The 26216-nt window shown below is 48.9% G+C and overlaps 1 protein-coding gene across 1 annotated transcript in view; it reads left to right on the forward strand.

The window, feature by feature from the left end:
- The first annotated feature begins 397 nt into the window (after positions 1 to 397).
- The window catches only part of LOC122391914 (gamma-aminobutyric acid receptor subunit rho-2-like), a 29609-nt gene continuing 3790 nt past the window's right edge, over positions 398 to 26216 (forward strand). Inside the window, exons 1-7 of the mRNA XM_043386255.1 lie at positions 398 to 530; positions 20071 to 20207; positions 23103 to 23173; positions 23434 to 23669; positions 24712 to 24794; positions 25180 to 25326; positions 25591 to 25792. Coding sequence (XP_043242190.1) covers positions 484 to 530; positions 20071 to 20207; positions 23103 to 23173; positions 23434 to 23669; positions 24712 to 24794; positions 25180 to 25326; positions 25591 to 25792 — 923 coding nt within the window. The 5' untranslated portion in view covers positions 398 to 483. The remainder of the gene's footprint in view (positions 531 to 20070; positions 20208 to 23102; positions 23174 to 23433; positions 23670 to 24711; positions 24795 to 25179; positions 25327 to 25590; positions 25793 to 26216) is intronic.

Here is a 26216-nt window from a genome sequence, read left to right on the forward strand (position 1 = left end):
CAACTCAGGTTCGGCGGTGCTGTAATGCTGCCTAAGGCACACACACATACATGCCCACATCCGCATTGCACGTTTAGGCCGAGTCGGTGTCAGCCAATGGGGTGGCCGACCCCCCCCCCCTTCCCTCCACCGACGCCGTCGCTGACTTGGGCTACTGACCAGGCGACAGGCACCGCCGAGGCAGTGGCTACGCCAGTCCGCGTGCTGCTGCCGACGGCGAGGCGGGACCGGCTGCGACGGGAAGCCCGAGGACGGCGCTGGGACGATCAGCAACAGGGCTGAGGGCACAGCTCTGACGAACAGCGACGGTATCGACGGGCACTGCGAGGAAGGACAACGGACGGCGACGAGAAGAATGTGAACGCCGAGAGCAGTGCACAGCGGATATAACTTAGGCCAGCCTGTTTGATCCAAAAGAGACACAGCAAGCTAGCCTCTTTCCTGCCTAAGGGTGGCGAAGGTGATCGCCTGTCTTAGGTCGCAATGGCGTTCGTCGTTCGCTGTGCCTTCTTGGTGGTTGTTTGGCTCAGGTAGGTGGGGAAGGAGAGGCGTGCCAACGCCACAAATGTGATTTTTTGCCTACGCCGTGCCCCGATGCTGGTAAATGATCATTTAATGATGTGGGAAAACACTTCCTGAACACGCAAGACATATACCTATCGATGGAAGCTATAAGCCCATTCCAAGGCTGCCGAACGTGTCATTAACCCGCGCCGGGCCGGTGCTCCGAGATTCCGCGCCGGGCCGGGGGGGGGGGGTGTCTGAACACCCCCCCCCCCCTTCTAACTCGGCTCCTGGGCCACGTAGCGACACGCAGTAAGCGGCAATAGAAAGAACGTCCAAAATAAGGACGATAACACTTCAGTCATTTTTGGGTCAGGTCAAAGGTCAGGTCACCAGAGGTCACCAGAGGTAAAATGTTGTGAACATTTCAACATTTTGGAAACTGCCGACGGCTATCTCGGGAACCGATAGAGATACAGCGCCGCGGAAAAGCACATTCGATAGCCCTTTTACCGACCTTTCTGAACATTGCTCTCAGATTTGACCTCAGGACAACGGTTTAGCCTCCAGAGGGCAAAAACTCCAAAAATAGCCGTTTTTACGTCGTGTTTTTTCGGCAATAACTTTTGACTCAAAAAGCCATGACATTACTTTTGCCAGCATCGTGTTCATCTCGTCGAGACGCTCGAATGAAGTATAATTTGACCTTGAAAGGTCAACTTGAAAATTTGACCTCAGGTCAAGGTCATGACCTGACCGGAAAAGGACATGCTGCATATCAGTCGATCCGCAACGTCGAGCCCAACACATCTAAGGCGTTTTCAGCGCTCTAGCACGCCTCTATCAGACGTTATTAGCGAAAAACTGTTACATTCTGTTCGTGACCTGATATGACCTCGGGGACATAACGAGGGGTCACAGTTGCCATTTTCCGGTTCAGTGTGTCAGTTTTACCTACATCTCGATGTTTGAGAGTGTCTAGAATAGCGTTCGTGCAAAACAGACGCTGATCAATTTTCTCCCATTGACCTAATGGAGAGGCCGCAAAATTGACCTGACCTTAGGTCACCGATAGCAAAATTCCGAGATATACATTTTATAGATAATGTTGCTCTAATTAATTGCTGAAAGTTTCAAGGCAATCGTTCAGTCGGCGCAGCTATGACGAGCATTCTTTTTTTTTCTGAGGTGAGGTCACTTGGCGTGACCTGGTGACCTGACCTAAGGCGACCTGGGTCTGAACTTTTCACAACATGTGCGGAAAAGATGCACAAGCGCCGCCGTTTTTGATATATCTGCGAAAAACCGCAGAGGGGTGTTCAAACACCCCCCGGACCGGCGCGGGTTAACCCGCGCCCCGTTGGGGTCTGCCGAGCAACGCGCCCTGTTGGGGGGGGGGGGGGGCAATTTGCACCCACCCCCTAAGATCTCGAGAACCACGCAACATAGCGACAAGCAGCACACAGTGTTGGATAGCCCCAACAGGGAACTACTTTGTGACCAAATTTCATTGACCTAGGTTAAACCGATGACGTCACAGGTCAGGTCAGATGTCGAATTTTAGCCATTTACAGGCATTTCAAAAAATGCGTTGTAAAATCGAGTAAAATGCATTTTATTTAAAAATCATCGATGGGGAATTGTTTGTCAAACACATATTTTGCTATTTGAGGTCACTGATACCAGGTTAGGTCACAGAGGTAAGGTCACTGAGGGTCACAATATGAAAATATCATGTGATGCATGTTTTATGGCCCATTTTATATGCCAAATGTGATAATATGGGTCAGGCAGCCTTTTTGGCCTGTTTAGATTATGTTTTGGTGAAGTTTAGGTCAAGGTCAAGTCAAATTAGGTCAAATTTCGAAGTTGATATTTTTGCATAAAATTGGTATCGATTCGATGCAACTCGTAACGGAGCGTTCAATGGGGGTCTTTGTTTCGCGCTGGGTGGTCTAGAACTGATAAAAATGAGTTAAAAAATTTGACGTCATCAATTTTGAACATTTTTTTCGCTATATAACTTGGCCAAAAAGGGAGGTATCGATCTAAAATTTGGTATGTAGATAGAAGAGCGCAGGGAATATTACATGTATTCTGTTTTGTTTTTGTTTTTTTAATTCAAAAAACAACTTTTGGCATTTCTTAGCGTTAAAAAAACATTTTTTTTTACAATTTTGTATTTAAACAAACAATTTTTTTATTTGTGTGAGATAGCAGTTTTGTAGTGCCGTCTTTTCTCTACATGACCATATCATGAACTTTGAAATTACTTTGTGACTGTAGCTTTTGTGAGCGTTTCAAGATTTCATGTTTTTTTCTCATTTTTGCACGAACATGACCTAAGTTTGTCCTCAACAACTCCTGACCTAAGTTGCTCTTCTTATCGTAAATTTCGAGGTGTTTTAGTATAATCATAAAATGCACTTGGAACTTATTGTATCCCTGATGCAATACACGTAGTATTCATTTAGGTATACAACTATACGACTTGAAGTCTCAAAATTTTATTTCCTCGAAATTTCTCATTATCCTCTAAAAAGAAAACATAGCAACAGCGTTCTTTTTTTATTTGAAATGCGTCACTCCTGGGTCAGGCATCACAATGTGCTATTAAATACCAAATTGCCCAAGTGGGCGGTGTTACCCAAGGAGCTGCATTTTTCTTTTTTTAAATCCTTCAATATGGCAGCACGATACAAATTACAAATAGCGCTCGAGCAGAAGCACGAAATGTTTGGATGAGTCCTAATTATGACAAAAAATATTACTTCAGGACTATTGTCTTTCAAATAAGATAATTTTTCTTCTGCTAATTATGCTACAAAATGTAAAAAACGTATTCACGAAACGTAAAATTCGGAATTTCTCACAAATTACCTAAAACACGCGGTGCACTGTCCATACCTGCACATCTGTTGACGTCACGCTGTCAAAAGACAGTCAGCTGTCGCCCAAGGCCTGTTCATATTTCTGATATCGGGTTGGGCGGTGTTCCCCAAAGGGCGGTGCTCCCCCATCTTCCCCTATTCATAGCATGCAACTATTCAGTCGATAGTTGCATGATGGCTTAGGCTTTTCTAAACTGTTATTTGAGATGGATATTTTTTCATTTGGTACGTTCAGTTTTGGTGAGTTTTATCGGGCTGAAAAGAATCAGAAAAGAAAAGAGTTGAAATGGCCCCAGAAAAATGACCAAAACATATTTTCTTAAAAATGAAACTTTGCTTTACATTTATAAGCGACAATTATGACTTTATTGAAAGGATATTGGGGAAAAATAATGGGGAAAGATGTCATCGTGCTTGTCTGTGTTGCAGTAGAAGGAAAGCTTTTGGTTCGTGTCTAGATAAAACCAGACCGGGAGTGGGGCTCGAACTCACGACATCGCATTCAGCTCAGAGGTTACCCAACCTCGACGCTACGAGCACCTATCGCCCCGCGCAGCTTGCTCAGTGTTTCGCGCTTAAGTTCGGCCAAAGTGTCTGACGTCTGTCAAGTCAATGTCAAGAGGCGAAACCCAGAGGTGAATGTCCGTCCCGGTGACTCAGTTGGTAGAGCGTTGGACTCCGTGTGTTGAGAGCGCACGTCCCGGTTGTAGAAGTCCGCGTTCGAAACGCGACGTGTGCTTGACGTTTTTCGGCTTCCTGACGGGTATGGTTGTGGTTGGTGGCAGGCCGCTGTCAGGCGAAGTCAGTGAGGGAACCGGCCGTGCGCGGCTATGGGCGCACGTTAAAATTTTGACTCTAAATTCTGCCATAGACCAGCAATTGCTTGATCGGAGGGTAGAGGGCAGGGCCAACGCAATCGGCTCAGCTTAGCGGGGACTGTGTCCTTGTGATTCCTTCCATTCAAAATGTTCGGGCCAAATTTATGATAAAAAAGGGGGAGCCGAACCAGGGTGGACCGGAGTCTTACACACAATCATGGTCCGACAAAACAGAAGCTAATTTCGGGTCAAATATTTTCATCAACTGATCTTATTGTGTTTTTTTTAGCTTACACGTGTAATTACATTTAGCTTTTTTAATTCGAGACTTCCCGCACAAAATGTGGCATTCGTCCACTTTTCCTCGTCTTCTCTTAGCTACTTGATTTGACCTTATTTACCAGCAACAAAAAAATCTACTGCGTGATAATTATTTGCCCAAGGGCGCCCTACGCAAGAAACGCCAGCCGGTCAAAAAAAAAAAAAAAAACTGGCGAACGATACGATCTTTCTAGTGCTTGAATTATATTCAATGAAAATTTCAGGAGACATAAATAATCTTAATCCTTATAGCTGCTGGTCGCTTGGAGCATTCGCTAGCATTCCATTGCCAGCTGCAATACCAACATCGCATTTGCATTACTTTGGGTGCATCATAGTTGACAGTAGATGATCCGGCCACAGAAAGCCCATGCATCATTATCCTTTCCTTCCAAGCAGCCAAGCTAACCGGCCGCCCGGCCCACCACCGCGATATCAATATGGAACAACGCTGGAGTGCGCCATTTGCCTGCGGCAGTGCCCCACCGCGCCATGGCTGTTTGACAGGTCACCCGCGCCGTGACCTCTCCATCCCCCCCCCCGCCCACTTCCCCATCGGGCCTGCAGCTCGTTAGTGACCTCTCTTTGAATTTGACATGGACTCGACTAAGGCTCAACGCCATCTAGTTACGTCTGGAGATCCTTACTACTGTTAACGCCAGACCCCTTGAGACCCTAATTTTTCGCGATTACTTTTAAATGCGTGAAGGAATTTCAACCAAGCTCAGGACATGGCCGTTTCAAGACAGGCCGAAACTTTTACAATTTAGATATTTTATCGCCATTTCAATATTTCAGGCACTTGTCATTGACTCGTAATGTTAAATTTCGAGCAAGATTTTCATCCGGTGTGTAGAGGCTATCACCAGTCAGTCTGTGATACGTTATGACGTCACAGCTAAGCCCCGCCTCTGTGGTCTTGGCCTGCGGCGGTTTCGGGCCGGCGCGCGGTCACTCTCGCTGTGGCGGGGAGCGGGGACGGGCGACGGTCGAGCGGTGCCGAAAGCCGGCGGAGTTGTGCGTAGCGTCTTGGCTGACAGTGCCCAGAGAGCGACATGATGACTAGGGAGTCATAAATGCTCAATGCGCATTGCTTCTACAATGCTGATATGTTCGCTGATATATTTTTTTATAAGCTGCATATGACGGGCAGATGGCATATAACTGACATAAGGTTAGGAAATATTCACCTGTATTTAAAGCCTATGGCGTTGCAGATAATGCGATAATGGGATGTCGGATGTCACCAAGTAGCTGCCGATTTGTACATCGCTATGCAACCATCGAACAACGCAATAATAAGTTAATTGCCTGAGCTTCACATCATACGGCTCGCTCGTATTTCAAACAGATACCCTACATCGAAAATCGTATTTGTTAGGAATCGTTAACGTTTGTTCGAAGCACGACTGAGTAGTAGGTTGAGGAGTGATGGTCCTCTTGGTCCTATATACAAGAGTCAACAAGAGCCTAACATTTACTTGACCGTCTGCTGCAATTGACTCATAGCACGTGAAGCGTCAGCGAAATTCATAGTCCTTCACAGATGGCAGGGGTGTCGTTTGTACAGAGGCCGCTGATGGGCACGGGTCAATGCCGCAGTCGTGGGCGGAGCCTAATGTCATATGACGTAGAAAGCCTCTATCCAGGATGGAAAAACAGTTAACATTACGAGTCAATGACAAGTGCCTGAAATATTGAAATGGCGATAAAATATCTAAATTGTAAAAGTTTCGGCCTGTCTTGAAACGGCCATGTCCTGAGCTTGGTTGAAATTCCTCCACGCATTTAAAAATAATCGCGAAAAATTAGGGTCTCAAGGGATCTGGCGTTAACAGTAGATCCACTGTGTACGTCAGAAGAACCATGGAGATCGAACACAGCAGCCTACTAAAGGCTCTGGATCGCCGAGCTTATCACGAAGGCCCGAGTCTCCGAGAGCGCATCAACGATTTGCTTGGTACGGCTGCCAATAACGTTTTAATCAAGGCCGTACAGGGTGTCCGGAAATTATTTGCCCTCCATCAACTCGCCGCCATAATTAATAAACAAAGAGCCCCCGGGTCATGGTTTATTTACCGATTTATCCCCTAACCTGTCCCACCCATCCCCTCATCCACTTTGGCATTTCATAGATCAAGATGTCCAGTGTATCCGCGCTGATGTTCAGCCACACCTTTCACAGGTTCCTCTATAGTCCGTTATCTGTGGGAGCTGGCTCAATCTTGCTGAACTCCTCCTTCATGATTTCCCCATAGGATTTCGATTGGCATTAGGACAGAGGATTCGATTTGACTTCCTACTTCATTTCAGTCTTCACTATAACTTCAGCGCGATGACGCTTTGTCAAAGAGTTTCTTCGGTCATAGTAGACACCACGTTCAGGTGCGAGTTATGCCTGCCAAACACTGGGCGGCCCCTGGCGCCTCGCAAGTGTCAAGGTCAGGTGACCGGGTTAGGTCATCTGGCTAACCGACAGAGCTGTGGATAGCCTGAGGCACGGTCTTAGCAAATTTTCAACAGTTTTTAAAGCGCATAGCGGGATTTAGCTGAATGAACAAGGTGCAAATAATTTCCGGACACCCTGTATGTAGGAGGTAGAATGGTTAGCCGTTTGTTTACATCAGTGACCTTGACAGATGACGTCAGCGGGTGTCTACCAATCTTCGCCAATATTAATCTTCCGAGGATTTTATACCCTAAGGCAGTTTGATATTAACCTTTAGGCTCCCTTAGAGCCTAAAAAGATAATTTACTGCACAGCAAAGTCTTAAAAATCGACAAAACCTTGACACCCCGTTAATTAAGTCTGTCTTTGTGTAAAGAAAAGGGCACTCGGGTACCGAATGGAATGTGTTAGATCAGAGTCAGATGACTTTGGGGGGGAAAGGGACTGCCGGTCCGTTACCTTGCATTGTTAGTGCCCCTTGGCCTATACACTTATACAGTAACACAGAAACGTCAGCCAAGGCCCTATGTAGGTAGAGGTACCACTTCAACAACAGCCATATTCCATACTGTCATACCTATGCACAAGGCGCTTCTGAATCTTACGTCCTAACCAATTAACAATCATACCTTCACCTTCAAGGTGTTCGGGTTAAAGAAGGCCACTGGGCCTGAGGATCCCGCTCTCATCGAGCTCGTGAGGATGTACATACTGGACTCTTAGGGGAAGGGGATGTCATACATCTTGTTCTTCCAGTGTTTGTCCAGTCGCGCCTTGAATTGGTTTACCGACGTCGCTGACACCACGGAGTCTGGGAGAGCGTTCCAGTCATTGACTATTCTGGTGCTGAAGGTGTTTCTGCGCACGAGTTTTCTAGCTTGTGGTTTGTCCAGTTTCCAGCGGTGTCCTCTTTTCCGGTCAGACTCGTTCCGTGTCAGAAACTCCTCCGGTGTCAGCGCCATGCCTCCGTGCAGCAGCTGGTACACGGTGATCATGTCTCCTCGGCGGCGGCGATAGAACAGTGAAGGCATTCCGAGGCTATGTAGTCTTTCTGGGTATGGCAAGTGTCTCACGGACGGGACCATTCGGGTCGCCCGGCGCTGAACTCGTTCCAGCCTCTTCTGGTTGCCAATACTGAATGGTCCCCATATCGTGTTTCCGTATTCCAACAACGGCCTGACCATAGCATTAAAAAGCAATGGTAGCGTGGACTCGTTGATGTTCGCAAAAGAGCGTCTCAGTACAGCCAGGGTTTGACGAGCTTTTGACACGGCCACTGATGCCTGTTTCTTGAAGTTCAGGTCGCTGTCGATCACGATCCCAAGGTCCTTTTCCTCGTCGGTCGCTTCAATCGGGGTACCGTGCAGCGTGTAGGTCAGGTTTGGATTTTGGCGGCCAATGTGCATTACCTTGCATTTCGCGACATTGAGCGGAAGCATCCATTTCCGAGACCACTCACCAAGCGCATCGATGTCGGTTTGCAGGCCCACGTCATCCTGGTTGCCCATCATCCGACGGTAAACCTTCGTGTCGTCGGCGAAGAGCTTGATGTGGCTGGAGACTTCCAGGGGCACGTCGTTCACGAAGATCGTGAAGAGGACTGGCCCGAGGACTGAGCCCTGTGGTATGCCGCTGAGGACACTCGTCCATTGCGATTTTGAGCCTTGGATCACGGCCCTTTGTCGACGATCGAGCAAAAAGGCCTTGATCCAGTCAAGAAGTTTGCCTCTGATGCCGTACGCTTGAAGCTTGTGGATCAGTCGACGGTGGGGCACAGAATCGAACGCTTTGGCAAAGTCGAGGTAGGCCACGTCTACCGGGTCGCCGTTCTCCATGGATGCGCTCAGGTGCTCCATCACCTCCATGAGTTGGGAGGTACACGACCTTCGTGGGAGGAATCCATGTTGGGAGCTGTGCAGTATACCGTTTCCACAGAAGTGTTGCAAGAGACTGTCTCGGATAACCGACTCCAGTATTTTCACAGGAATAGCAGTGAGGCTTACAGGACGGTAATTCTCTGGTTTTTGACGGTCTCCCTTTTTAAAGATTGGGATTACCTCACCCGATTTCCAGTCCGGAGGGAGCTCTCCCGCGTCTAGGGAGTTGCCTGGTCTAGGGAGTTGGGTCAGTTGCCTGGTCGCGGCGCCGGTGGCCGCACGCGCCGGTGTACTCTCCGTCTCTGAGCCCCCGTGTGCCTTACTGCCCGTGTTGAGGGTGATTTAGTGTGAGCGAGAGTGAGAGCGAAGGGAGAGCGAGTTAGTGAGTGACTGAGTGTGTTCTCATCGCGCTGGGACTTTATCGACATGCATAGTGATATTCTCCGTCACCTGGTGCTACTTGTGACAACTCGTGCCAGAACCCAAGCGGGCGAAAGGCGCATTTCGAACGTAGGTGCCCGAAAATATAACAACTTACCGCGCGATGTGAGGGGAACTGTGACCATGGCCGGTTTTAAGCGCGCACTGAGGTCCACACTCAGTGACAAATTAACGTGTGATGTGTAGCTGTGCATGTGTTCATCTTGTCACTGTATGAATGTTTCTTTTGTCTTTTACTCACCTTTTATCTTTTACCTTTGACGTGACTCATGAAAAGCCTTATATGCATTGAGGATGCTGTTGAATACATGAGACTGAGACTGAGACTTAGGGACTTTCGAAAAATCGTGCTGAGTGGGCTACTCATAGCGTGTGATGAATCCCGGAGCACGCGAGGGTGGATGGCGTCTGGTCCTGGGGAGCTGTCGGGTCGAAGAGCTGCTAGTTTTTTTTCTCCACTAGCTGAGGAGAGACGTCGACATCTTCCAAAGTGGGTCCTCCCCAGCGGTTCCGCATTGTCGGCGTTGGTTCGTCTCCTTCCTTGGTATAGATGCTCCCGTAGAAGGCACTCAGGACCTCAGCCTTTTCTTGGTTGGTAGAGACGAGCACTCCACGGTCATCCAGGAGGCAGGGCCTCGGCTAGGGAATTTTGACTACTGGGGCAAATCGTCAGTGTGTTGGCGCCCTGCTGGGGGGGGGGGGGGTGTTTGAACACCTGCGGTTTTTCCTGCGTTTTTTTCGCGGATATCTCAAAAAACGGCGGCGCTCCATCATCCATCAATTCTACACGTGTTGTAAAAATTTCAGACCAAGGTCACTCAAGACCAGGACACCAGGTCACTTCAAGTGACCTCACTTCATAAAATGTTTCAATGTATGCCGTAGCTACACCGAGTGACCGATCGCTTTGAAACTTTCAGCGATTGATAAGGGCAACAGCATGTGCAACATTTATATCTCGGAATTTTCATAGCGGTGACCTAAGGTCAGCTCAATTTTGCGACCTCTATTATGGGTCAATGGGAGAAAATTCAAAACCACCTCTTTTGGACGAAAGTCATTCTAAACACTATAAAACACTGTAAGTGACTTTGACACACTGAACATGAAAATAGCACCCGTGACCCTTGTTTATGCCCCTGAGGTCATCTCAGTTCACGAATGGTATCTAGCAGTTTTTCGCGAATAACTTTTGAAAGAGGCATGCTAGAGCGATGAAAACGCCTTAGTTGTGTTTGGCTCAACGATGCAGATCGACTGATATGCAACATGACAATTTCCGGTCAGATCATGACCTTGACCTGAGGTCGAATTTTCAAGTTGACCTTCAAGGTCAAATTGTAGTTAATTTGATGCGTCTTGACGAGAGGAACACGATGTCTGTAAAAGAAAGCTCGTGCAAGGCATGAGTCAAAAGTTATTGTAGAAAAACTGTTCCCGGAAATATCGTATATTTTGTTAGTTTTTGCCCCTTGCAGGCAAAACCGTTTACGTTAGGTCAAATCTAAGAGAAATAACCAGAAAACATGCTAATATGGCTATCAAATGCGCTTTTCCGCGGTGCTGTAGCTCTAATTGGTTCCCGAGTTATGCGTCGGCATCTTGTAAACTGTCGATATTCGACCTGAAAATCGGCGAAATTTGGCATTCACCATGACCTGACCTTTGATCTGACCAAAAAAGTGGCCGAAGTAATTTCGTCATTATTTTTGACGTTTTTTTTCGAACGAAGATGGATTATGGGGTGCAAAAAGATATGTTTGCCAATGCACGCCTATGTTTTTGGGTGGAAATTGAGGGTGCAGCTGCACACCGTGCACTCACTCTTCCGCTGCCCCTGATTTCTTGCCACAAACGTCTTCAACCGCTCCCGAATGAAAGAATGTACGTTAATATTGATATATTCTCATTTTGTGGAGGCTGGGCAAAGCCTGACTACTGCTGGGGCATTCCTCGACTCTACTGGGGCATTTGCCCCAGTAGTTAACCCGCGCCCTGCTGGGGGGTGTTTGAACACCCCCCCTTGTGGTTTTTCGCGAATATCTCAGCGCCGCCGTTTTTTGTACACCTTATCATACATCGATTCTACACATGTTGTGAAAATTTCAGACCAAGGTCATTCAAGGTCAGGTCACCAGGTCACTTGAGGTGACCTCACCTCATAAAAAGTTTCAATGCCTGTCATAGCTACACCGAGTGACTGATCGCTTTGAAACTTTCAGTGATTGCTAAGAGCAATAGCATGTACAAAATGTATATCTCAGAATTTTGATATCGATGACCTAAGGTCAGGTCAATTTTGCGACCTCCCCATTATAAGTCAATGGGAGAAAATTGAAATGCGCCTCTTTTGGACGAAAGACATTATAAACACTCCCAAACACCGAATTACAAGTGGCTTAGACATACTGAACATGAAAATGGTGTCCGTGACCCTTGTATATGCCCTGAGGTCATCTTAGGTCACGAATGGTATCTAACAGTTTTTCGCAAATAATTTTTGATAGAGGCATGCTAGAGCAATGAAAACGCCTTAGATGTGTTCAGCTAGACGATACGGATCGACTGATATGCAACATGACCCTTTCCGGTCAGGTCATGACCTTGACCTGAGGTCAAATTTTCAAGTTGACCTTTCAAGGTCAAGTTATAGTTCATTCGATGCGTCTTGACGAGAGGAACACGATGCCGGTGAAAGTAAGCTCGTACAAGGCTTGGGTCAAAAGTTATTGCAGAAAAACTGTTTCCGAAAAAATCGGCTATTTTTGCAGTTTTTGCCCCCTGCAGGCAAAACCGTTGACGTTAGTGTAGTGTTCACCGCCGTCTCCGGATTCCGATGTATTCTCACAAACTCGCGGTGCAAAACACTAAGGCACTGCCGTGCTGTGCGGCCGGGCGGAGCCTCTCGACTACTGGCTCTGACTGGAGCCGAGCAGGGTGCGGCCGCCTCACACTCGTATTACCGGGGGCCCGATGCCGACGGACACCCGATGCACTAGGTACTCGATACACTACACATTCCCCCCTCTGGCAAAAAAAAAAGGAACAGCATCACTGCGACACGTAGTAGTCCGGTCGTCTACAGGCACGGTCGCTTCGCCTGGGACGCTGCACGCTCACATCGGCGGCGTCCGGCGACGGCTCGCAAGCTGTCTCGGTCGACGGGCGAGAAGCAGCGGCGAGCGAGGTCAGCGGGCCAGCGGCGTCGGCCTCGGAAGTCGTGGCGGTCGACGTGGTCTCGCCGGGCCCAGCGGGGGGAGATGCTGAGGGAGACGCCGGCGCGTATGGGAGACGGGCCAGATGGGCGGCGTTCCAGGTCCGGCCGTCAGCCAGACGGTACGTTGCGGGACCGACGCGCCCAGTGACTCGCACCGGAGACGTGAACCGACAGGACGTCTTCGAGCGGTGTCCCTGCCGTCTCACGCAGACGTAGTCGCCCTCAGTGATGCGCGGCGTCGTCACGCCACGGCGGCGGTCGTAGGACCTCTTGTTGGACTGCTGTCGGCGTCGAACTCGAGACGCCACACTGTCGGCTCCTGGTGTTGATGGCTGAATGACAGGCAGGTTCAGCCTCATCTGTCGTCCATGCAGGAGCTCTGACGGTGACTTCCCAGTTGTCGTGTGTGGGGTGGCTCGATACACCGCCAGGCTCTTGCGTACCTCGTCAATGAACGCTGCTGGTGGACAGTCAGTGATCCACGACTTGAACGTTTTGTTGAAGCGCTCTACGGCGGAGTTGCCTCTAGGCCAGTAGACGGACGATTTGGTGTGCTTCACCCCTCGGGCGGCCAGATACGCAGTGAACTCCCTGCTCGTGAACTGGGGCCCATTGTCCGTCACGATCTCGTCAGGATAGCCCTCTTTGGCCCACACAGTTGACAAGAACTTGATGACGTCTTCAGTCTCAGTCGATGACGTCAGGCAGACTTCCGCCCATTCGCTTCTGTAGTCAATCAGAGTGATGGCGTAACGGGCAGTCGCTGGTGCTCCGTTGATTGGACCAACGATATCCATTCCCAGTTTCGACCAGGCGCGGTCCGGCAGGTCGACTGGCTGCATGGGCGCAGGGCGTGCGCGCTGGGAGAGGACTGCGTCGCTGTGCTGGCAGCGCTCGCAACTTCGGCACAGCTCCTCCACCTCACGGTTGATGCCGGGCCACCACGCCAGATTCCGCAGCGCCTGTTTCATGCGGACGATTCCGTCGTGCGCGCTGTGCGCCAGCTCCAGGTATCTGCGGCGGAGCTGAACGGGCACAACAACTTGTTGGGCTCCTCTCAGGATGACGTCGTCGTTGCGCACCCACAACTCGTGTCTCATCTTGAAGTACGGCTGGACTTCAGCCGGGCAGGCCTTGGCGCTGCTCGGCCAGCCGCGCTTGATCTGATGACGCAGCTGCTGCAGCTCAGGATCAGCAGCTGATGCGGTGCGGACGTCTTGCTCGGTCAGCACGCTCTCTTCATCTGTCAGACGAGCGATCACCTCTTCTTCAGCGGAGCTGTCTCCATGCAGGTCCGCTTCTTCGGGGTGGCCACGGACCATTGTCAGTGAGCATATCTCGCCAGGGTCGGGCTGAGACGGTGGCGGTTCCGGGACTTCTGCGCTCCCAGTGACCGCCAGCTGATCGATTGCCCCACTCGCGGGGTGCAGGTTTACGTCCAACTGCTTCAGCAGGTCCAGTCCCATGACGGCTTCTTCACCGTCGGAATCTATGATGAAGAACTCTGTGTTGGCTCGCCGTCCACGGTAGGTCACCAGCGCTGGCAGCGTGCCAAGCACTTGAAGCTGGTGTCGACCAAAACCGAACAGACGAGCAGACGTTCTATTGAGATGACTGCCTTTGAAGAGACGTCTGGCGATGCCGAGTCCTAAAGCGGACACCGTGGCACCCGTGTCAACTTGCAGATTCACGGTCTGCGTGATACCTGGTACCTCCATCTGTACTTCGCACATCATCTTGTCAGTATTTGGTACGGCGCAGCAGAGAACAGTCAGCTCGTGACACCTTCTGTCGTCGTTCCGTTCACCAGACCAGCAGACCACGGCAAAGTGACCCGTCCGCCCACACTGCCTGCACGTGGCCCCGGTAGCGGGACACCGACCGCGCTCATTGTGCTGGCGCCGACCGCAGCTGGGGCACGTGTCCGGTTGCAGCTGGGCAGGTCCGGGGCGACGGTCGGCTTGCAACTGGGCAGGGGCGGGGCGGCGGTCGTCTTGCCGCCGGGCGGGTCGCCAGGGCCGGCGCCCGCGGCGCTGACGAGCGTCAGATATCTGATGCAGTGACTGCGCTCCGTCGGCGGCGGGCCGCGCCGGCCCGGCCATGGCGGTCGCCTCGCGTCGGGATCGCTCGAATGCCTCGGCGATCTCCAGAACGCGGTCCAAGGTCAGGCCCTTATCCTGCAGAAAACGCTCGCGGAGAATCGGATGCACTGTTGCTTCCACGACTTGGTCACGTATCATTGCGTCTGTCATTTGTCCAAACGAGCAGTTTACTGCCAGGCGGCGCAGCGCCGCCACGTAGTCGGCCGTCGGCTCGTGCGACTCTTGCCGTCGCTGCCGGAAGAAGAACCGCTCCGCGATCACGTTGACCTGAGGTTCAAAAAACTCGGCGAGCTGCCGCTCAGCCGCATGGAACTCGTCTTCGTCTTCTCTCCTCGGCTGGACCGGTAGGGTACGGTACACCCGTTGCGCCTCGGCGCCGACACAGTGCAGAAGGAGAGCCGTCTTCCTCTCCGTGCTGTAGGCCTCACCTCCCAGGGCAGTCAGGTAGTTGTGGAAACTGAAAATCCAGTCACTCCAGGGCAGTGCTGGTTTTCCTGGTCTCGCCAGGAACGGAGTTGGCGGCGACACCCCCTCGACGTTCATCGTCGGTAGTATTGAGGATCTCATCCTCGTCGCCAGATATAGTGTTCACCGCCGTCTCCGGATTCCGATGTATTCTCACAAACTCGCGGTGCAAAACACTAAGGCACTGCCGTGCTGTGCGGCCGGGCGGAGCCTCTCGACTACTGGCTCTGACTGGAGCCGAGCAGGGTGCGGCCGCCTCACACTCGTATTACCGGGGGCCCGATGCCGACGGACACCCGATGCACTAGGTACTCGATACACTACAGTTAGGTCAAATCTGAGAGAATTATTCAGAAAGGGCGTTAATAGGGCTATCGAATGCGCTTTTCCGCGGTGCTGTAGCTCTATTGGTTCCCGAGTTATGCGTTGGCTTCTTGGAAATTTTCGACATTCGACCTGGAAATTGGCGAAATTTTGCCTTCAATGACCTCTGGTGACCTGACCTTTAAACTGACCAAAAAATTGACCGAAGTGATTTCGTCATTATTTTTGACGCTCTTTCGAACACCGCCTTCCGCGTATCGCTACGTGGCCCAGGAGCCGAGTTACAAGGGGGGGGGGGGGGTTCAAACACCCCCCCCCCCCTAGCAGGGCGTGGAAATCCAGGACCCCCAGCCGGGCGCGGGTTAACATGTTAGCCGAGGCCCTGCCAGGAGGTCCTCGACTCGGCACTTTGTTCGGAGTCTAGAACTTGCGTACCCCCAGAACGCCTTGGGGTTCTGCTTCAGGTTTTTGGCCAAGCTGGACTCAAAGCTTTTTCTGAGTTTCCGTGTCAGACTTCTCAGTTCGTTTCTACATCGGGTGAATCTGGCATGATCGATAGGGTCCAGTGTGGTGCAGTATACACCCCACAGTGATTTCTTCTTTTTCCTTGGTTGCATTGCATGACGGTTCATGTAGATGTTTTTGTGGCGCGTTTTTCTGGTTTTGGAGCATTTCTCAGTAGCTTTGGATATAGTGGACTTAACCAGGTATTAGTGGCAGGGGGGGGGGGGTTGTTTTCATCCACCCCTCAGGTTTTTCGGGAATATCTCCGAAACCGCTGAAGCTACGATGCTGAAATTTTCTGACTTTTCCTAAAACTAAATTGGGCACATTCCCTGAAAATTTCAAGTTCATAACTTTACCAGGGGCGGCTCCAGAGCACTGGGAATTGGGGGGTCCTATTCGTGAAGCGAGTCATTTGGGCAAAGATCACGATGCTGATGTATTATAACTGTATGCACCAGTTTAACGAACAGTGAATGAAAGGTATCATGTGATAACATATACAAAGTTATTGTGCATCCTCTTTTGACACGTTTTTGCTATAATAGGCGGATCCAGGCGTCCAAAAAGGGGGGTTATGTTTTACCTCCCAACATAGGTGCCCTGACACCGCCTATGCATGACCAATACAATTGTAGTCGTTCTCTCATAAGAAAATTGTAACATAACAAGACCATTACCACCCTTTTTAGAGACAGTACCAACAAAAACCTTATTTACTATACTTTTTGTGTACCCCCAGTCTCAATGATCTGTATCCGCCTATGATTTTTGAAAATGCATATTTTTAGGATCCATGTGAATTCCTGGTTCATTCTCTATCGATCGGCAAAAGTTGCGTTAAGATTGGTTCAGAAACCTGGCCGTGATAAACAGTCTAAAATGTATCTGCAATTTGCCCGTTTTTACCCCCCTCTACCCCCCTATTGACATTTTTTAATTTTTATTTTTTAGAAATGTAGATCACGTTGAGCGAAATCGAATGCCGTTTGAGTTCTGAAAATCGGCCCGTTAGATCTCGAGATATCGGGGGGGGGGGGTCGTAAACAGCCCCCCCCTGCCACTAATAGGGGTAGCCAGGAGCCTGCCACTAATAGGGTTAAATGCAGTGTAGGCTTCGTCAAGGTGCATTGTATTCAGCTGGCTCCAGTCGTGTGCCTCAAGCATACCCGCCAGGCGGGTATAGTCAGTAACCTTGTGTGGAGGTGGGAGTGACACATCTGAGTAGCATGCCAGGTTGAATCTTAAAGGGACCCTCCCACCTTCAAAAAAGTTTATGAATTGGAATGAAAGTGATGTCGCTCGGTTCAGAAAGAGCGAAAACGAATATCTACCAAATTTCACCGAAAAATATTCACCGGTTTTCAAGATATTAGACTTTTACTTTTGTTTACTTTTTGGGATCTCCGCTGTTCCTAGCGACTTTATTTAAAAGTGCGGCATTTGTTGCGCGCAACGCAGCATATACCACCGCGTGCTACAAAACGTTTTAGTCAAACATTTAACGGACGTTCGAAAGCCTGATGACGTCATCAGATCCCCGTAATGGTTAAGAGATAGGGACCACGCTGGTCCCACCCTGCAAGTAAAGGGAAGAAATTTCTTGAACACCATAAAGCTGCGGGGGTTGCGACCAGGATAAATGGTGGTTTCTGAGCCTGGCCGCAAACTTGGCTATCTCAACTCAAAACTAATGTTAAGGTGGGAGGGTCCCTTTAAAGGTAGTGTGCCAGCTTTCCTGGACCGTATGGAGTTAATGGCCCAGATAAGAAGAACCGGATTTTTAGAACTTATCCATACCTTCAAAACTCATGGAAACGTCTTAAATTCTTCAAATTTTGAGTACCTCAGTGCGAAATTCGCCCCGACGGGTTGTCGGTCGTACCCCAACCACATTTCACACCACTATGAACAATAAATGCACACACTGAAATCGCTATTACCGATAGGCTCATCCAATCAAGTTTCGATAAACCCGTTCATCATCATCTCCTGCGGTTTCGAACACGCCTGTTAGGTGGTGCGGTAGACCGCGCCCAAAGCCAGGGCCCCGGTAACGTGAGGTAGCCGAGTCGGGGCAGCGTGCGCTGACCCAAGCCGGGGCCGCGCGTCCTCCCGGTGTCATGTGATAGCCCGGGGATGCGGTAGACCGCGCCCAAAGCCGCGGCCCCGGCTTGGGTCAGCGCACGCTGCCCCGACTCGGCTACCTCACGTTACCGGGGCCCTGGCTTTGGGCGCGGTCTACCGCAGGTGGCTTCTGCTCATACTTTGTGGTGCGGTGGTGGTGCGTCGGGCCGCGCGCTCTGACTTCGGCCAAGAAAAATGCGTCAGCTGATCATTGTCATTTCTGCCACTTCCATGTGGTGAGATGGGGTCATAACATTAGAGACGGCTGTTTCATATCAATTATTTTACCTAAAATGATATTACAAACCATAAATTAATGTTTGACAGCCAAATTAAAGAAACAATACCAATACAGGCTTACAGTTTAAATTCGACATTGTGTTGTCTACGATTAGACAGCTGATAACTCATTCCCGTACGTCGTAACCCTATAATGACCTTTGCTTATTGTCACATGTGCGCCGCATTCGCGATTGTTGCCGACGCCTGTTTGCAGGTCAGCCCACTACAGTTGTTATACATATCGAAAAACCGATAAACTTTTAGGCGAAAAAAGCACTATTTTAGGCCCATTTTTGATTTTTTTGCGATATTAGGTAAAAACAGAAGCTTCTTATCCTAGGAAAAATAAAATGGGAAATCATTGGAAGGTGGCACACTACCTTTAAGACCACATGGTCACTTCTGTCCAATCCTGGCTGGTATTGGATGTTCCTCACCATACCTTCCTCATTGGTGAAAATGAGATGTAGCACATTTGGTGATTCGCGCAATCGGTATCGAGTTGGATGGTGCACATGCTGGTACAGCAAGCAGTCTTGGACTGTTTCAATGAACTGTTCTACATTCCTACATCCCCAGCGTTGTCCAAAGCAGCGAAGTTATAAATTGATGGGAATTTAAAGCCTGTTGCCAGCCATACCATTGATGGAACAAGGTGGAAAATCGGCGTGACAACCGCCACGCCCACTAAATGGCTGGCTGTAGCCGGACCATATTCTTATGTCCAGACAATGGTCAAACCAATGGAACACCGAGCCGGTCTCCGGCGGGCGGTGATGGTGGCGTTAAGCACCATTTCAGCAGGCCGTTAGCGGACGAACCGGCCCGCCTCGGCTCATTGTACCCCAACCGCCGGAGGGTGCAGTCGACACGGCATGCGCATCGATTGTCGCCACCGCGCCAAGCATGCAGGGCGTCAGGTCATTGGGGGTTTATGGCCGCGGCCGGCGGCCACCGGCACAGTGGACGGTGGCACAAACGAGCGGCGTGCGCTGCCTCTGTCTGCACCGCGCCGCCGCGGACGGATTTTACCGGCCCGCCCCCGGTCGATACTCGAGTGGCTTACCGACAAACTCATGGCACTAATTACCGGCTGCGATTGTCGCACCGTGGATGAGCTAGCTGCAGGATTGCAGGCTGCCACGGACGTCGGTCACACAGTTGCCCGGTGCGTGCGCGCCAATGCTGGCGACGCACGGAATGTCGCGTTCCATGTGTATGAGAGGAAATTGTCACATTTGGACAACAGCGAATACTCACTGAAATACGCACGCCACTGTGGCCTCAGGCACGGACATATGTGCTACAATGCTTCTGACGACTCAGTACATACTTGTTACATCGGTCCGACGTAAAAGGTGATTAAATCCTGAACAATATCCAAGTTCGACATTGGCATAAATGTATCTATAACAGGCCGATGGAACTCCAAAAAGCACAACTTGTCCAGACGGCCACAACAGCCCTGTTATATGACTGATCGGATTTATTTCCTTGTTGTTAGTTTGATTTTGGCCTCATCTGAGTGATAAACCCAGCCAAATCTATAATGAATCTCTTACTAAAACGATAGCAAGTCCGGATGAGATCCCTCGCCTGCCCGGAGCACGTAATCCTGAACACATCCTGTTCAATCCCACGGTGCTAGAAAAATTGCCGCAATCTGGGCTGAATTATCAATATAGGTTAGGGCATGGATAACGACTGCTAGGAATTAACTGGCCCATTGCCCCGTGCCTTCATTTCAGTGGAATGGCATTCAGCTCAACAGCAAGCGACGAATCCCAGCCGGACATCTTCAAGTCATTTCCAACCATCCGGATTAAAAACGCATCGGAAATATTTCCACCAGATTACGATAAAACTGCATTTCCAACGCCTTCAGGTAAGCTCAACGCGTCATGTGGGCAACGCACTTATATTTTTCTATACAATATGCCTAATTTGACCGTACTTAACCCGCGCGGGGCTGGGGGGGTAAATTTTACCCCCCCTCGCGAATTTTTGCAATATCTCAAAAACGGCGGCACGCAGCGCCGCCAAACTTTCAGTACCTTTTCTTACATCAATTTGACACGTTCCCTGAAAATTTGAGCGAAATCGGTCGGAAATTTTTTGAGAAATTAACGTTTTAGTGACGTCATGTTCGCCATTTTCGCCTCAAAAACGGCAAAATTTCAAACGCCGCTAACATCTTCATTTTTAAAGGAATCAAGACGTAACAAAAAAGGTTATACGTAATTCTACTTTGTTTATCCAATGGCAATCTCGGTTTTTTGAAAATTTTGGATTTTTGCCCAAATTTTTCCAAAAAACTGACTTTTTTTGGAAAATAACTATAAAATCCAAAATTTTGAGTGTATCGTAAAAACCGGAATATATAACCCGGTTTACATAGGGTTTGTTGCAAGCTTATATCTCCGTCCGTGATGTTGCAAAAGATGCCAATGGTGCTTAACAATTTACAAAATGATCCCCTCTAAATATTTGAAGACCACTGCAACGAAATTATCGCCAAATTAACGAGCTAGAGCCTCGTCAAATATGCTATGTAAACCGGGTTTATGTCAGAGAAGTGGTCTATGTGCACCCACATGCCAATTTTTAGAAGAATCGGTTCAAAAATGTGGCAGTTATTAAACATTTTATGACGTCACGACACACAAAAATTTTGAAAAATGATTTTTTTTTGGAAGTTGTAGACCTCGTACGGACACAAAAATAGCACCATTCGATTGGCCGTGAAAAACTGCATCAGATAGACACCTTTTTAGGCCTTAAAAAAACCAACTTCAAAATTTGACCTCACTTGACCTGACCTTGACCTGAACTCGACCTGAAATTCATCCAGAGGTGGTCCATATCACTTATTGAGTGTGCCTATTGAATTCTATGAGTAAAATGGCCCATGAAACATGTGTCGCACATGCCCTTTTCTATATTTTGTTTTTGGTGACCTGACCTGACCTGACCTGGCCTTGACCTTGACCTTTGAATGACATTGTATGCAACGAATATTGTCTTGGCAGTCTAAGAAAGAACACGTTTTGGGCAATCAGTCTCAGTCCATTCTTCGGCAACTACGGTGCAGGGCCGATACTGTAGAAACTTGCATTTTGTACCCTTGACCTGACCTTGACCTGACCTCTGACCTACTTAAGCAAAAAAAAAATTGGGCTCTTAAGATCCGCCTTGTTGAGAGCTTTCGATTGCCGTTTTCCCCGTCTTTCTACGACCATTGGTTCGGAATTTAGACAGGGGGGGCAGAATCTGCCCCCCCCCCCCCCCAGCAGGGCGCGTATGGCTGAATAGCCCAGCGGGGCGCGGGTTAACCTTCGGATATGTCAAGCCTCTGATAGCCTGATACTATGCTGACGCAGAAGTGGCAGATGTTTTCTCGTAATGGCATCTTGACGAAATGTTCACTGGAAAAGTCACATGTCCTCTTACGTAGGTAAAGCGTCAACTAAGAAGGCTCCATTATTTTAGTTTCGTGGCATTATCTGCCCATTCTTACCCGAAACATGTTGATAAATTATGAAATGCATTTAAATATATTCGTTTGACTACAAAGACAAGGAAATCTTACATTTTGCAACGTGCAATGGGTATCACTTTTAACATCAAAATACGAGTTATTGTTGTAAGCGTTAACTACCTATTGCCAAATGACTTCCATGTCCTTCGACTTCCTTGGCGCTGCGACTGGCGTTTCTATTTTATAAATTGGACCAGTAGTACTTGAGATCTGCGGGGAGGGGTGAGGGGGTGAGGTGCAGTGGATCACGCGCCACCCCGTTACTCGTAGGGTATCTACTATACATGAGCCTGCTACTAATAGGTTTGACATTCTTCGGCAACTACGGTGCAGGGCCGATACTGTAGAAACTTGCATTTTGTACCCTTGACCTGACCTTGACCTGACCTCTGACCTACTTAAGCAAAAAAAATTGGGCTCTTAAGATCCGCCTTGTTGAGAGCTTTCGATTGCCGTTTTCCCCGTCTTTCTACAACCATTGGTTCGGAATTTAGACAGGGGGGGCAGAATCTGCCCCCCCCCCCCCCCAGCAGGGCGCGTATGGCTGAATAGCCCAGCGGGGCGCGGGTTAACCTTCGGATATGTCAAGCCTCTGATAGCCTGATACTATGCTGACGCAGAAGTGGCAGATGTTTTCTCGTAATGGCATCTTGACGAAATGTTCACTGGAAAAGTCACATGTCCTCTTATGTAGGTAAAGCGTCAACTAAGAAGGCTCCATTATTTTAGTTTCGTGGCATTATCTGCCCATTCTTACTCGAAACATGTTGATAAATTATGAAATGCATTTAAATATATTCGTTTGACTACAAAGACAAGGAAATCTTACATTTTGCAACGTGCAATGGGTATCACTTTTAACATCAAAATACGAGTTATTGTTGTAAGCGTTAACTACCTATTGCCAAATGACTTCCATGTCCTTCGACTTCCTTGGCGCTGCGACTGGCGTTTCTATTTTATAAATTGGACCAGTAGTAGGTACTTGAGATCTGCGGGGAGGGGTGAGGGGGTGAGGTGCAGTGGATCACGCGCCACCCCGTTACTCGTAGGGTATCTACTATACATGAGCCTGCTACTAATAGGTTTGACATATTTTCATGTCTAGCTTATTTTTCTTTCGAGGCATTTTGCAGCTCTTGCAGTTTGTAGCTGCATGTGATAATTTTAATTTTGTTGTCATGTGAAAGCGCTATGTTCATTGAATGCGACAGTGTAACTTACCATCATGTGTCGTTTCAGATGGGAAGCCGATGGTCATCTACTTTCGCTTTAGCTTGGCCAACATCGTCGAGATTGATGAAGCTCGCGGCGTAAGTTGAAAAACTTAGATAGCTGTCCTAATAGCTGAAGTACTCTTTTTAAGAAAATGGTCGTGGTCGGTTCTATGTATAGTAAAAACGAACTTCAAGCTTCACGATGCGCTCTCTTCCTAGTCAATCACACGTAAGCATGTTTCTTAGAATTTAAATACAACTTATTCGAGAAAAAATCCACAATCATGCGTGGTACATTGTGCATACGATTCTATCATGCTCACGGCTGTTCTAAGCCCACCGGTTTGTGCCGCCAGTTCGTGGTGTACCAGGCGTACATGTCTCTGTACTGGAGGGACGAGCGTCTGGTGATGCCGCCGCTGCCGCCCGGCTCCAATGCCTCCAGCGTGCAGCTGGACACGCTGATCCAGCAGCGGCTCTGGGTGCCGGACGTCATGGTCTACAACCTCGAGGAGATGACGCAGTTGGAGATGCTGGGGAAGCTCGGGATGCTCCGGCTGCTCACATCGGGCTATGTCCAGTACGGCATCTAGTGAGTAGTCCACTACAAGGGATGGGGGAATACTGTACACTCATGAGAGACATTCGGAAGAGTTTGGAGTTAGAAAACTCGCTGCGGTAGGTATGTACTAGGTAGGTAGCGGAATGAGAAGGCAGCACTGGCCATAGGCGGCGGAACGGGGAGGGCACCTGGGCACCGAGCCCCCCTTAGATTTTGGCATTTCAACATTAGCCCTATGGGCGTTGCATGGAAAGAATGGGACCAAAAGTCGGCAGTGCCCCCCCCCCCCTTAATTGAAGGTGTTCCGCCGCTACTGGCACCGGCGACAAGGGAGAGAGGATAAAATAGGGGAAGAGCTCGTAGATATCGTCTAGGTGAAAAGAAGATAACATATAACGGGATCAACATGCATAACATATAGATATATAAACAGATATGCACAATACAGATAACGCCTGAAAAGAATTTGGTTAAAGGATGAAAAAGGACGAATGAAAAATAAAAGTATGAACAAATAATGGGAGGGATAAAGTTGTTAGGATAGCAGGTTCAAATTTCGAGGAGAAATATCCTCTTTATTGGCATGGGGTCCAAGTGAAGATGCTGAGGAAGGCTGAAAAACTATAAAGATGGACACGATAAGTTATTGACCGCTTACATTACGTGCTGTGGCCCGTGTATTGTCAATGCTATCAACTTTATTAAGTGGGTGACATCGACGATTAAGTATGTTTGCTTGGTGTTTCACTGAAAGTACACTATACGCTGGTCGCGATATTACCCTTGGCTTCGCTCTAGGTAGCTGCAAGTTCGATTAGAAAGATGTTGTTTATTTCGCTACTTGCAAATGATACCTATGATAACAAGCGCCATAGATGTGCCATAGATAACAGAAAACCCATATATACCAAACGTTATGTAGGGTATAATGTTTTATATTCATTCAGGCTGGCTAGTGCAAATGACATGAACTATATAATTTAGCGTGTCAGCGTGTTATTATAATCAAACGTTATAATTACATAATTTTTTTTAACGGTCTGCTTTGCATTTGACCTGAGCGACCTTTCAGCGCCCGATTGTCAGTGGCCTGCCATATGGACTTCTCTACCTATCCGTTCGACACACAACACTGCTCGCTGAAATTTGGAAGCTGTAAGTGCATCTACCGCTATGTTCGTCCTATCTCGTGATACGTTAGGTAAAACTTTTTTTTGTGCCGTTGGACTGCTTATTATTTCTGATTAGTCATGACTAAGAAACCTGTGATGTACTGGAAGCTAAGATGCAATGGTAATGCTAGCGAACTCCGTGAGACTTTCACCGCTGATGCCATAATGACGAAGCGTATCAAGAAAAAAATCATTGCAATGATTCCAGGATGAACATGTTGAACCATTCGCAAGGGATGGGAGGCAAGTTAGCCACAAGAGGCGAGGGATCTTATTTTCCGAAGCACCGTTTTTCTCTTAGATTAAAACGAAATGCTAGACGCTGGCTAACAAGGCTTACCAATTTTGACCTATACCTACTGTTTCAGACGGTAGTGAACATGAATACATGGAGTACAGGTGGTCTCCCCCGCATACAATGCTGTTCTCTAAGGATACTATGGAGCTCCAGACGTACTACATATCTGTAGCGCGCTCCGGTCCCGAGCTGGGCTGCTCCTCAGCTGGCGGCCAGCGTAAGAAAGGAAAACATTGGGAAGCGGGGGGATGACGGTTGGAGGACAGAGGGTTTAATACATAAAATGGGAACATGAGTATAGCCTAACGGAACGTTATGCACTACATGCAGTACAAAGAAAGAACAGTGTAATTAAATGCAAAGGCATGAAATCCGTATGCATTTCGGTGTCCTAAAGCTTTGTGCTTAGTTTTGTGTATTACTCGTTTGACATCTGAGACACACCCGCCTCACTGTACCGTTGCTCCCTGGCTTCCGGCAGAGTTCTGCTACTCGAACGTTGTGGTGAACGTGACGATGCAGCGCCGCAAGAGCCTGTTCGTGTGGCACATCTTCGTGCCGTGCATCCTGCTGGTGGCCACCTCGTGGCTGAGCATGCTGCTGCCGCCCGACATCATCCCGGGGCGGATGGTGCTCTGCATCACATCCATGCTCGCCATGCTGACCCTCTTCACGTCCAGTCTGTAAGTCAAACGGACTATTGTCCAGTCTGTTAGTCAAGCGGATTGACTCCATGTCCAGTCCGTGAGTGAAACGGACAAACTTATCGTCTAGCCCATAAATGCAGCGGACAGGCTTCTTGTTAGGTCTGTGAGTGAAACAGACTAGACTTTTGTTCAGTATGGGCGTGGGTTGTGTCAGACTTAGCGTCGATGTCAGACTTAGGTTGGCAGGATGTGTGTGGGTGGCGGACGGACTTCACGCCGTATTGACGAGCGTTGACATCGGCGCCGCATTGTGGTCATGTGGCGCTGTTCGCACGGGGCTTTGTTCATGGCGAATGCCGCTGAAGTGGGCACTGGAACAGCGGCCCGGCTATCTGATGACCTCCAGCACGGCAGGTTCGTTGCGTGCCCCATTAGCCGTGGCGCCGCATTTGAACAGGAC

The sequence above is a fragment of the Amphibalanus amphitrite genome, unplaced genomic scaffold (assembly GCF_019059575.1).
Source record: "Amphibalanus amphitrite isolate SeventyFive unplaced genomic scaffold, NRLGWU_Aamphi_draft 000461F_arrow, whole genome shotgun sequence".
In the NCBI taxonomy this organism is placed as follows: domain Eukaryota; kingdom Metazoa; phylum Arthropoda; class Thecostraca; order Balanomorpha; family Balanidae; genus Amphibalanus; species Amphibalanus amphitrite.